General features: G+C 37.0%; 1 protein-coding gene across 3 annotated transcripts in view; it reads left to right on the top strand.

The window, feature by feature from the left end:
- Positions 1–140: 140 nt before the first annotated feature.
- rnls (renalase, FAD-dependent amine oxidase) overlaps positions 141–13,083 on the top strand; it is a 41,223-nt gene continuing 28,280 nt past the window's right edge. For all 3 annotated transcript variants that reach the window (XM_053512306.1, XM_053512305.1, XM_053512307.1), the window contains exons 1-4: positions 141–320; positions 2,695–2,800; positions 2,895–3,040; positions 5,869–6,027. In XM_053512306.1, coding sequence (XP_053368281.1) covers positions 203–320; positions 2,695–2,800; positions 2,895–3,040; positions 5,869–6,027 — 529 coding nt within the window. In that variant the 5' untranslated portion in view covers positions 141–202. The remainder of the gene's footprint in view (positions 321–2,694; positions 2,801–2,894; positions 3,041–5,868; positions 6,028–13,083) is intronic.

The raw sequence follows: 13,083 nt of genomic DNA on the forward strand, positions 1-13,083 counted from the left end.
AACAGAATTAATATTGCATGGCCTTTCTAGTGTTTATGTGATTTCCTAAACGGTCTTTTACTGTAAACCAGGGGAAAGTTTTAGTTGGCCAACAACATCTTGTATCTTAAAGAGACAGGGCGTGCTATATAAAACAGACACATAAAAGTTAGCAAGCAGCAGTAAACTCGTTGTCAGTGTCATTACGGATTTTATTCTCAGTATGTCTCGAGTGCTTATAGTCGGAGCTGGACTGACAGGCAGTCTATGTGCGTGTCTACTGCGGCGTGGATTGGCAGACCGAGTGCAGATTGTGCTGTGGGATAAGGCGAGGGGAGCAGGTCAGCTAACGTCACTCAGTGATTTTATTTACGTCCAGCATGAAATAAGATGATAGTTGTGTCTGTTGTGCGTGTGCGGTTTTAAAGAAAAACGACAAATGTTTAACATATCTGGACTGTGAGTGATAGCGAACTACTGAGCTGTTATTACAGCTGTGTTGTTAAACATTTTTAGGGGAAGTTGCTAGTAGCGCATGCTTAAAATGTCGCTAAAGTCCCGGTATACCGTCATAGCCCCGCCCCATATTCATTAGCTGGTCAGGCTTACTTGCATCTCATTACCTATAAATATCTTTTTTTAAATATCCTTTTCAAAACATTTTAAATGTTTCCCCTTTCAACCTGAATAATAGTAAATTTTGCACAGACAAGTGTAATAATTATTCTATTGCTTTAAAAAATGAAGATTTTCTAAAGTTTGTTACGATAAAATAAAGCTTTCAACTAATACACTAATTGATTAACACTCACTTAACCAAACCTGCTCTCAATTCACATACCAGCTGTAATGTAATCTGGAGGACTGTTGAGTAAAAGACAGTGGCTAACATCTTCTCGAACAATAGTCACATAAACGTAAAATAAACAAAGTTGTTACAAGGGTCTAAAAATTTGTAAAATCCAGTGATAATGTTCCTATGTTATTACTATTCATGACAGGGATCATGATGATAATCAAAGTACACCACTCATAACTAAAGATCCATGATTGGCCAGGGACTGTAATCAGACAGTTTTCAGTGTGACTATGAATAGAAAACAGGTGGTTCTGTGTACGCACATCCATGTAGTGCAACAGGAAAGCATTCTTCAGTCCATCCTGCTGCAGTCAGCCATAGCTGGGAGTCTATAAAAAAGATTTGCCATGCTTTCATAAAAGAGAAGTGGCATACATGCGTTCTTACAGCAAGCAGCACTAGCCATTTTTTCCCCTTCCACCTCCTTTTCTTTCCAACCTTTTCCCACCACCTCCCTGGTTGGTAGCGGTCAACTCTTTTTTTAGTTGGATTTTTGTTTGAAAATTAAAATGCAACTTTTAAAATTATGTTCTGCTCCGTCCAGTAAGCTGGAACACCTTTTTAGTTTTGAGAGTGAGAGAAAGGCCTGTAATCTTGTGCAGTTAAAAAAAAAAGTTACAGTTTCCATTGAAGACAAATTATAGAATAAAAATAATTGAAACCAACACAAGGTATAGGATGCATACACTGTAAGAAAATGCACGCTCTATAATTAGCAATATCTTTTTGTTTTTGAAATTGTGCTTTCCAAGGTTTTTTTTTTTTTTTTTTTTACATTTCCAGTAGAAAATGCATATAGAGTACAGCATCGGTGAGAGGGTCAACAATTGTAATTGTAATATTTTAACACCATTCCTGAATGCCATTCTACAAATGCATAGTTTTACATACAGAAATACAGCTTTTAAACTTTCTAATTATATACACTCACCATTAACTTTATTAGGAACTGTTCCCTGTGTGCTGTGGCAGCAGCACAAAGCATTAAATCCCACAGATTACAGACAAGAGTTTCTGTTAATGTTCCCATCTAGTCTCAAAATGGGGAAAATTGTCATTCTAAGAACTTTGATGGTAGCGTCGTTGTTGGAGCTGAACAGGCTTTAGCACAACAACAATATTTCTATTTACACAAAAATGCCATAAAATACAAAAGATATCTGGCAGTTTTGTGACCAGTAGCACCTTGTTGATTAAGCAAATTAGGGAAAAATTGCCAAACTGGTTCAAGCTAAAAGGAAGGCTATATTAACTCAAATAACCATCATAACCAAGCAGAAAAAAAAAACTTTCTCCCAATGCACGAAATTTCAAACCTTCAGGTATATGGGCTACAACAGCATCAGGTTTCTCTCCTGTCTGCCCAGGACAAGAATCTGAGCCTACAGACATGTGACATTTGTAAAACCGGTGGAGTAACTAAAATGTTTGTTGGGGCATGTTTTGTATCAATCAATGCCTAATTCATGGTGAACGGTGTGGTGACAAAATTTCGCACACGTTTTTGAAATAACATTTACAATATAGGATTTAATATCCTGACATGTGTATTTGTTCTTCCCACAAACCTACAGTACTGTACACCGACATACAGGGACCAGCTGGTCTTTGCAGGAGATCTGTTTCAGTTATTGCACAGACTCATTCCTTGAAAGTTAAAGCATACATTTAAACCTTAAGCCCAATTTTTTATCTTTGGTCTTATACTGTAATAGCAATGAACTAAGGTCATATCATTGTATAATTCAGTTTTACACAGTACACAGGCAATCAACCACTTATACTGTAGTTAACACTAAATCACAGTGCTAAAGACATTCTCGAAGTCTTTTTTATGATATAAATGTGTGTTCCAGGGGGAAGAATGTCTACAAGCAGAAGTCCAAGCAACTCGTTATGCACAGTGGACCTCGGTGCTCAGTACATCACTGCCACACCATATTATTCTAAAATTCACAAAAGGTAATACGGTTTGTGTCGTTATGCTTTTTAAATGTGTTTTCATCTCTACTTGTAGTCATGCAATATTTTAATTGATATTTTTTTCTCTATTTAGTTTTTATCATGAACTCCTAACACATGGCATTCTTAAACCACTTGAGGCCACAGTGGAGGGCATGCAGGCAATGGAGGAAGGCACTGAAAATTATGTAACTCCATCTGGGACGTCATCCATTGTTAAGCACTATCTCAAAGAGTCAGGTTAGTCTTCCTCAGCTATGAATTAACCCATACAATCTTACAATAAAGAGGAACATCTAGCTTTGTAAATTATTCATAGGTTTGTCCTTATTGGGGAATTCGTAAAGGTTTTATGTTGAACATGTAGAACAGACGATTTTTCTTCTTCAAAAATTTGAATCAATATGCAAATAATATGTAATGATGCAGCTTATGTTTGAGTTTAATAAAAGCTCATTGTTCCTGAAATTATAATAATCACAGCTATTTGGCTATTTGGTAAGACACATATAGAACTATATAATATTTGTAGTTTTTTTTTTTTTTTGATCAGAGTTGCATACATCTTAGCCAAATACATTTAAAATCATGTTTTTCACAGTTCTTGACATTTAATCCTGGTAACAATTCCTTGTCTAGGTCAGTTAGGATCGCTACTTTATTGTAAGAATGGGAAATGTCAGAATAATAGCAGAGAGAGAGAGAGATTTATTCCAGCTTTTATTTCTTTTATCACATTTCCAGTGGGTCAGATGTTTACAAACAGTTACTTAGTACAGTATTTGGTAGTATTGTCTTTAAATTTTTAACCTAGGTCAAACATTGCTGGTATTCTCGCCTATTTCTTCTGACAGAAATCTCCTTGCTTGCAAAAGATTTTTCTATTAAACTAAGGTCAATCCCACTCCATTACCTCGACTTTACTGTCCTTAAGCCATTTTGCCAAAGTATGTTTGGGCCATTGTCCACTTGGAAAACCCATTTGCAATCCATTTACAGGCTTTAACTTTCTGATGTTTGAGATGTTTTTTTTTTTTTTTTTTTTTTTTTTTTAAATAAACCCACATCATTTTCTATTGTCAGAATTCCATCTATTTTTTTTAAGTGCATCAGTCCCTCCTGGAGCAAAGTATCCCCACAACATGATGTTGCCACCTCCGTGCTTCACAGTTGGCATGCTGTTATTTGGCTTGCAAGCTTCCCCTTTTTTCTCCAAAAAATTCTAGTCATTGTGGCCAAACAGTTCAATTGTTCTTTCATCAGACCAGAGGAGATTTCTCCAAAAACGCTTTTTTAGTGGTTTTGGAGCAGTGGCTTCCTCCTTGCTGGGCAGCACTTCAGGTTCATTTCAACACTGGACTCGTATTAATGTGGATAAAGATACATTGTACCTTTTTCATCAAGCGTCTTCACAAGGTGAATCCATGCTATTGTTCTTTACATATATTTTTATGTAATACATTTATAATGTAATTCCCTTTGAACTAAAAACTCTGATCATAGCATTAATTTATATTTTGGTTTTGAAATCATAGCTGTCAAGGCACATTGTACAGTAGGGGTTGATTTTATTAAGAGAATGTTACTGGTTGGTGAGAAATTGTTTCTGTAATAAATAAATAAAATCCTTAAGAAATCCCATGATTCATTAAAAAAAATTGTTTAAAAAAATCCATGAACAAAGTGATAACACTATTTTCAATATGCATATATTTAATTTTCTGACTGAGTAATTTTAGCCTTTGTGCACTCTATATTCCACCACAAGTGACCATATGCACTTTGGCCTCTGCTACAGGTCTATATTGCCTTTAAAGCTAATTTGAATCGGCAATGTTATTCAAACAACTTTTTACTTCTTTTGAAATCAATATTCAGTTTCCTAGAGAGAGCAAAAGGCCATTTGGCAAGCATGTGGACAATTGATATATGGCCACTGAGATTATAGAGGAAGTTTGTAAACTGATGTTATTGGACTTACAGTATTAGACTAATTTTAAGACTCTCGGTCAGTGTAGGATGTTTTAATATTTCACACGTGCAACAACAAAGACCAAGATTTAAGACAATTTTACTTATATTGTTATAGCTAGATATATTACGTTAATGCTAAATGGTGTATAAAGCAAATAAAATAATTTTCTTTTACACTAAGGATAGACATTTGATATTAAAGGTTTCATGTACTGTATAACATGTTTAAAGACATTGTTCTCAACCAAAATATCTGACTATAGCACATGTGGTTGTTCTTAAGTATTTTTTTAAATTGAGTTTATTTTCCATTACCCAAAATAGACTTACACTACCATTCAAAAGTTCGGGGTCACTTTCTAACTCCATGATCGTTCCTGATTTTTATTTCTTTCTACATTGTAAAGGAATGCTGAAGGCGTCCAAAAAATGCATTAACACTTTTGAACAGTTAATGGTGAGATGTGTCTGCTACTTATGCTCTGTAAAGACTTCATAACGGCTCTAATCTGAGGTGCTGTTAATTGGTCATTTTTCAGGCTGATAACCCTAAATGAACTTCTCGTCTGCGGCAAAGGTAGGTTTTGGTCTCGCCCTCCTGGGATGGCCTTCATGAGAGCCAGTTTCATTATGGTGCTTGACGGATTTTGCAAATGCACTTGACAATACTGTTCTTGCAAGAACTATTACAGAAAGGCTGACCTCTGTGTCTTAAAATAACAACTAACTGTTGTTTTTGTTGTTACGTAATTACCTAATCCCATACAGTATGTGTTATTTTATAGTTTTGAAATCCCCAGTATTGTTGTAGAATGTAGAAAATAAATCACTAAACAAAACAAAGAAATGTGCAAGTGACCCCAAACTTTTGAACGGTAGTGTACATGGAGATATTGTATGTAATAGTGCATGTTTAAAAACTCCTTCACATGCACCACTGCTTATCTAAGCCCTGCGTGCTTTGATTCATACTAGTAGGCATTTCTGACATGTGTGTGTGTCTTGTGTTCTCTCTTCTACAGCCACTTTTCACTGTTTTCATTCCTTCCTATTTCCCGAAATATTGCTAACTCTGCCTCTTTGTATCCGAGCAGGAGCAGAGGTGCTCTTCAGTCATCAGCTCACCCACGTTTACCGCAGAGGGCCGTGCTGGGAGGTACACAGGAAAGACGGCTCACCAGAGCAGTTTGATGTGGTGGTTTTAACTATTCCCATCCCACAGATACTACAATTACAAGGAGACATTGGCTCTTGTAAGTACCTTATGTGACATGAACACATGTACACCAGCTAAGTCATTTCAACACTACACTGTCACACCGTTACATATTTTTAGGATAGACATGCAATAGATGACTGTGTACTGTTAAATTATAAAAAGCACTGATAAATTATATTAGGTATATACAATATAGTAAAAATGTAATCAAAAGAAAGTCAGTAAGTTGTAACTGAAGTACAGCTTTGAGTTTACATAAAAAAAGAGTAGGAAAGTAACTTCTTAAGCTTGTCTGTGCTGTAGCCTTAGTTTTCTGTTCTTGGCTGATTAGAGCAAAACCCAGGGTGGTCTTCTGCTGTTATAGCCCATCCACTGCAAGCTTCTGAGATGCTTTTCCGCTCACCATGGGTGTAAATAGTGGTTATGTAAATTATGACAAACTACAGTATGCTACCTTGATCCCTCTCATGCACAAGCTGTTTTATTACAGAACTGATACAAGCTAGATTTAGTCAAATGTTTGGGTTTATTTTCTACATTCTAAAACAATATTAGATTTTTTCAGAACTAGGATATAACACATAATGCATTAGGTAATTAAGTAACTAAATCAGTCTATTGTTAATTTAAGACATAAAGGTTAGCTGTTCTCGAATAGTTATTGCAAGGACAGTTTTGTCAAGTGTACTTGCAAACCATCAAGCACCAAGATGAAACTGACTCTTATAAAGACCATTTCAGGAAACATTTTAAGGCTTAAACTTACCTCTGCTGCAGAGGAGAAGCTCATATAGAATCACAAGCCACAAAAATCACAAATTAACAGCATCTCAGTCATGTTATTAAAAAAATTATGAGTAACTTGGTGTGCAAACACGGTCTTGAAATACTGTACAAGTGCATACACTTTGTCTGCAAAGCGTTACCTGATCACAACTGAGCCAGATCAGAACAGTTTGCTATAACATTGTGACCACATGTGTGTGCATGTGTAAAGCATTTTTTACATCTTGTGTCCAAGTGTAGTTTGATATATGAGTGCTTTGGATTACAAGCACGCTTCCGGAACAAATTATGCGCACAATACACATCTGTGTAATACACATCTCTCATCGCACAATACACATCTCTCAAAATGTTTTAACCGAGACTGTGCATGTTCACATAGACTCATATTTATTTTTAAATTAAAATGTCTCAATTAATGTTTTAAACCAATACGAACTATCCTTTTTAACCAGATAAATGCATTCTAGCAGTGTGCTGCGCACAAACACTAGTGATTAGATGTAAAAAAAAAAATAATAATAAAATAAACTGCAAGATAAACAAGGTGCACTAAGCTGTAATTTGCTGGTCAGAATTGTCATTCTCGTCCTCGGTGCATTCAGCCAATAGAGTGGCAAATTTGAACACACTGATATATGATAGGCAGCTAACTCGGATGAGGGATGTATATTTTCTATTTATTTCTCTTTATTTACTTTGTCAAACAAGAACCGTTCACTGAGTGGTAGCATTGCCGTTTAGACTAGATAAAATGGAGTAGATGGAGCAAATAATGTTTTTTTATAAAAATCCTTTAAATATCCCTTATTTTAACCAGTGTTATTTGCTATAGATTAGTTTTTTGCTATATATTTTTTATACATACATGAATGGTGCTGTACAGTATTTATTAATGAATTGATCATTTCTTTTAAAGAGAGGTCTATGTGCATTTGTTATGTGTTCCAAACCCGTGACTTCTGCATACCGCTACACCCCTATTATTTACTCATCCCACTGAGGCAAAATGAGTTTTTATATATTTTTTCCAGCAGTACCAAAACACTAAAACTCTAATCGCACATATTTTCATATGAATGTTAAAATCCATCAGTTTGAGTGGCAGGGTCACACACTGCAGTTAGACTACGTGCCCATTAGCCTCCTTCCTGGTTTCAGATGTAGCCTCCTGCCTCTCCTGACAGTCAGCTGATTGCCCAGCGGCTGGACTGGGACTGCTGAGAGTGCAGGCTCCTCCTGGCTTCATCTTTAAATTGGTCTCCAGCTGTCTGGCTGCACTGCAAACCTCTCATCGGCCTCCAAATTGGTATTCGCAGTATGAAGTCCTAAATCCAACACGCTTATTTGAAATGGTAAAACAGGAGTCCGTAAGGCCAAATATGGAAATGGGGAGGGGAGGCAGGCCAGGGCCTCTGGGGTGCACAGTGGTTCTGGGAAACAGTGAATAATGGAGGGAGCGAGCAGAATGTCATTGCATCTGGAGCAAAAAAGTAGGGGGAAAAGCCGCATTGAAAATTAGAAAGTGGATGGAAAATAGAATGAGACAGCTGAAAATGGTGCTGGAATTGCTATCGAGGAGAACAGGAGCAGAAGAAGGGCAGAGTCAGTTGACTTTTGGACACTGTTGACACAATCCCAAATGACTAGGCTGTAGCTGATGAAAAATTCATGTAAAGTGGTCTAGATGGAGATGGAGGACTGTGTCATTACTGTTACAGGATATGTGTATGGGGCTTCATCATAAGTTGTAGAGAAATTAGGAAGTCACACCATATTAGAAGCAAAATCTCTTTGAACAGAACAGGTATCTGATTTGTTAAATCATACATACATACACCAGCATATTATATACTCATATAATACGAGTACATAATACTGTAGCAATGTTTATATACATTAAAATACTCATACACTGCGCCGCCCAAAAAGTCACTGGATTTAACTAAGCAAATAGGTACGAGCTTTCCTTTGGATAGTTACTGCATGGATTATATGAATAGTTTTATATATAAAACTGCATGGATTATGGTTCAGCTGGAAACAAATTATTTAACCCTAACTGATGCAGTGAGTAGCTTCTCATTTTATAAACACCCATGTCAGAAGACATATCCTTTAGTACTGGCAGAAGATGTTACTCTGTTTAAGAAGGGTCAAATTATTGCCCTGCATCAAGAAAAAAAACAACTACAGAGATTGTTGAACCTAATAAAATTGGGTTAAAAACTGTAAAATGCATTATTAATACCGCTATCTCACCTATGCGGTTTGACTACGGTGAGATGTGGAGTTAGGCACCTGAGTTGCCACGATTGCCCGCCGATGTTCCGCAAAGTTCTGTAAGGACCGCAAGCTTCCGCGAGGACCGGCAAAAAAATTAAACATGTTTAATTTTTTGCGTGGAAAAATGGAAACGTACTCACAGCGGCAAAAACCTGCGGTGAATCATGATGGACCATACTTATGGCCACCGCGCAAAACCGCGTAGGTGAAATAGGGGTATAAAACCTGGAAGGATAGGTGAATGTTTAAGGTAGAAATGTTGGAAAAACATCCTGGATTAACATGCTGGGACATCACTTAAATGCTTAGTAAAAATAGAACATAAAAATTTAAAGTAATGTTTAATAGTGAAAGTAAGAGCATTTTCTTATGCACAATGCAAAGAGGTCTCAAGGGATTGGGACTAAACAGCTGTGTAACCTTTAGGAAAACACTTATCAGTCAGGCTTCAATTTGCTAGGGAGCATAAAGAATGGATTGTGGAGCACTGGAAAAAGGCCATTTGGTCTGATGATTACAGATTTACGCTTCAGAGTAAGAGGAAAGGCAAGATGAAGTAATGCACCCATAATGCCTAGCATCTACCATACAAGTGTGCGAGAGTGTTATGATCTGGGGTTGCTTCATTTGGTCAGGCTAGGTTCAGCAATGTTATGCGCCCAAGAAATGCGATACTGAATGAACAAGTTTTTCCATCAATGGTTTTTTGTTTTGTTTTGTTTTATTGACGGCATGCGCATATTCCAATATGACGATGCCAGGATTCATTGGGTTTAAATTGTAAAAGAGTGGTTCGGGGAGCATGAGACATTATTTTCACACATGGATTGGCCAAAGTCCAGACCTTAACCCCACTGAGATTCTTTGGGATTTGCTGGAGAAGACACAATGTTCTGACTCTCCCATCATCAATTCAAGATCTTGGAGAGAAATTAATGTGACACTGGACAGAATTAAATGTGGTGACATTGCACAAGCTTATTGAAACAATTTCGCAGCTGTAATCAAAGCAAAAAAAAAATAAACAAGATTTATGAAATTTTTTTTTTTTTTTGGCCAGGCAGTGCATATGACTCTATAACCAGTATAATAACTGTGGCATCAGCAAAAAAAAAAAAAAATGCACAGTGAGTGTAAATGCCAATTACCATACAGTAAACATACTGCATGTGATATACAGACAGATGCATAAGTATTTGAGCAGTGAATTTTTTTTTTCTTTTTTCATCTCATGATACCACCACAATGGTTTTAAAATGAAGCAACCAAAGTTGTAATTCAAGCTTAGACTCCCAGCTTTAATTAAGGGAGTTTAACCATTTCTCTCCTTCCTCCATTTTTTACAGGCTCAGAAGTAATTATTATTATAAATATAAGGTTTATCTTAAATAACTTGGATGCAAATCTTTTGCAGTAAATGAGTGACTGAAGTCTGGAATGCATGGAAATCACTGGTTTTCCAGGCCTTTACTGCAGCTGCCTTTGGTTGCTGCTTTTTTTTGTTGGTCTTTTAGCATTCGGTTTTGTCTTCAGTAAGTGGAATGCATGCTCAGTTGGGAAGAGGTCAGGTAAATCACTCAGTACTTTAAGCACATTCTATTTCATCGACTTTGCTTGCTTTCATGGTGCATTTTGTTTATTATACACTCACCTAAAGGATTATTAGGAACACCTGTTCAATTTTCTTATTAATGCAATTATCTAATCAACCAATTACATGGCAGTTCATTGCATTTAGGGGTGTGGTCCTGGTCAAGACAATCTCCTGAACTCCAAACTGAATGTCAGCATAGTAAAGAAAGGTGATTTATTTTGAGCATGGCATGGTTGTTGGTGCCAGACGGCCCGGTCTGAGTATTTCACAATTTGCTCAGTTACTGGGATTTTTTCACGCACAACTATTTCTAGGGTTTACAAAGAATGGTGTAAAAAGGGAAAAACATCCAGTATGGGGCAGTCCTGTGGGCGAAAATGCCTTGTTGATGCTAGAGGTCAGAGGAGAATGGGCCGACTGATTCAAGCTGATATAAGAGCAACTTTGACTAAAATAACCACTCGTTACAACCGAGGTATGCAGCAAAGCATTTGTAAAGCCACAACACGCACAACCTTGAGGCGGATGGGTTACAACAGCAGAAGACCCCACCGGGTACCACTCATCCCCACTACAAATAGGAAAAAGAGGCTACAATTTGCACGAGCTCACCAAAATTGGACAGTTGAAGACTGGAAAAAGTTGCCTGGTCTGATGAGTCTCGATTCCTGTGCAGGCTGCTGGTGGTGGTGGTGGTGTAATGGTGTGGGGGATGTTTTCTTGGCACACTTTAGGCCCCTTAGTGCCAATTGGGCATTGTTTAAATGCCACAGGCCACCTGAGTATTGTTTCTGACCATGTCCATCCCTTTATGACCACCATGTACCCATCCTCTGATGGCTACTTCCAGCAGGATAATGCACCATGTCACAAAGCTCGAATCATTTCAAATTGGTTTCTTGAACATGACAATGAGTTCACTGTACTAAAATGGCCCCCCCAGTCACCAGATCTCAACCCAATAGAGCATCTTTGGGATGTGGTGGAAAGGAAGCTTCGTGCCCTGGATGTGCATCCCACAAATCTCCATCAACTGCAAGATGCTATCCTATCAATATGGGCCAACATTTCTAAAGAATGCTTTCAGCACCTCGTTGAATCAATGCCATGTAGAATTAAGGCAGTTCTGAAGGCAAAAGGGGGTCAAACACCCTATTAGTATGGTGTTCCTAATAATCCCTTAGGTTAGTGTATATCTGTACTGTTGTTCAGCATTTAACCGAATCCCTTCAATTTGTCATACCATAAATAAGATATAGGCCACAACTGGCCATCAAACTTCTAATAAGTCAGTTTTCACTTCTTAGCCTGCGAAAATGTAGCTACTAAATGGGTAATTCAATATTCAGTTTAAACCCCTTGAATTAAACCTAAACGTCTTTACTTTAATCATATTTTGATTGCTTCATCTTAAATTAATTGCAGTGCTGAGATACAAAATGGACCTCAGTGTTGGAGAGCAACCTTATAAAAACAGATATCCAGCACTGCTCATTTATCATTTTCACGTGGATGCTTGTGGAGGATTATTAGGGCCATTTTAGTTTCTCTCAAGTGGCTTCAGAGCAGAGACGCGGTTAAAGGTAATGCTGTAATTGTTCCTCCTTTGGTATTTAAGTTCACTGTAGCACATGTCTTGTGGAAGTGTTTGCAATAAACACGTTTGCAATAAACACGTTTGCAATAAACACATTTTTTAAATTATTTGTCAAGCCATGATTACCACACTTTCTATTGTCATTCATGTAAGTATATGTGACTTTTAGTTTGCATAAACATTTTATTGAATTTGATAGAGTCATAAATGAAATCTTATTTAATTATAGTTCACTCTAGTCATTCACAATCATGTAGATATTAGTCTGTAAAAAATCAAGAATAGCAAATAAATATACTGCATCGCACATTTTTAACAGGGTGTGTTTTAGAGATTAAGCAAATCCAAAAATTAAAAGGCAATATTAGTACAGTAGGTACTCACTTTATTACAGCCGTGCACGCTATTTCCTACATTCATGTGGGTAATTGTGGCAGGAGAAGGCTGGTTGAAAATATTCCCAGGCAGTCAATTGTGCTGGGAATGATGTCACCCGGTCGCAGTTTTGCAGTGGCACACTGTGGACAGTTGGGGGCAGCAGCCAGGTGTGAAGTGTCTGAAAAGTCACAGAGATGCAATCTGGAAACAATTTACACAGATTTAAGATGTGCACAAAAAAAAAAAAACTGAAAAAATCACACTTCCTGCCTACTCAACAAAATATGGAAAAAAAATCTCAAAACAATGTAGATTTTATGTATATTTTATAAACAGCTTGTACACACACACACACACACACACACACATTACATTTCTTATTCCTTATTTTTATGCTAAACATTAGTATGCAAACAAGTTTTTACATTCAATCGAAAAGGTTATAAACT

The sequence above is a fragment of the Clarias gariepinus genome, chromosome 14 (assembly GCF_024256425.1).
Source record: "Clarias gariepinus isolate MV-2021 ecotype Netherlands chromosome 14, CGAR_prim_01v2, whole genome shotgun sequence".
NCBI lineage: Eukaryota > Metazoa > Chordata > Actinopteri > Siluriformes > Clariidae > Clarias > Clarias gariepinus.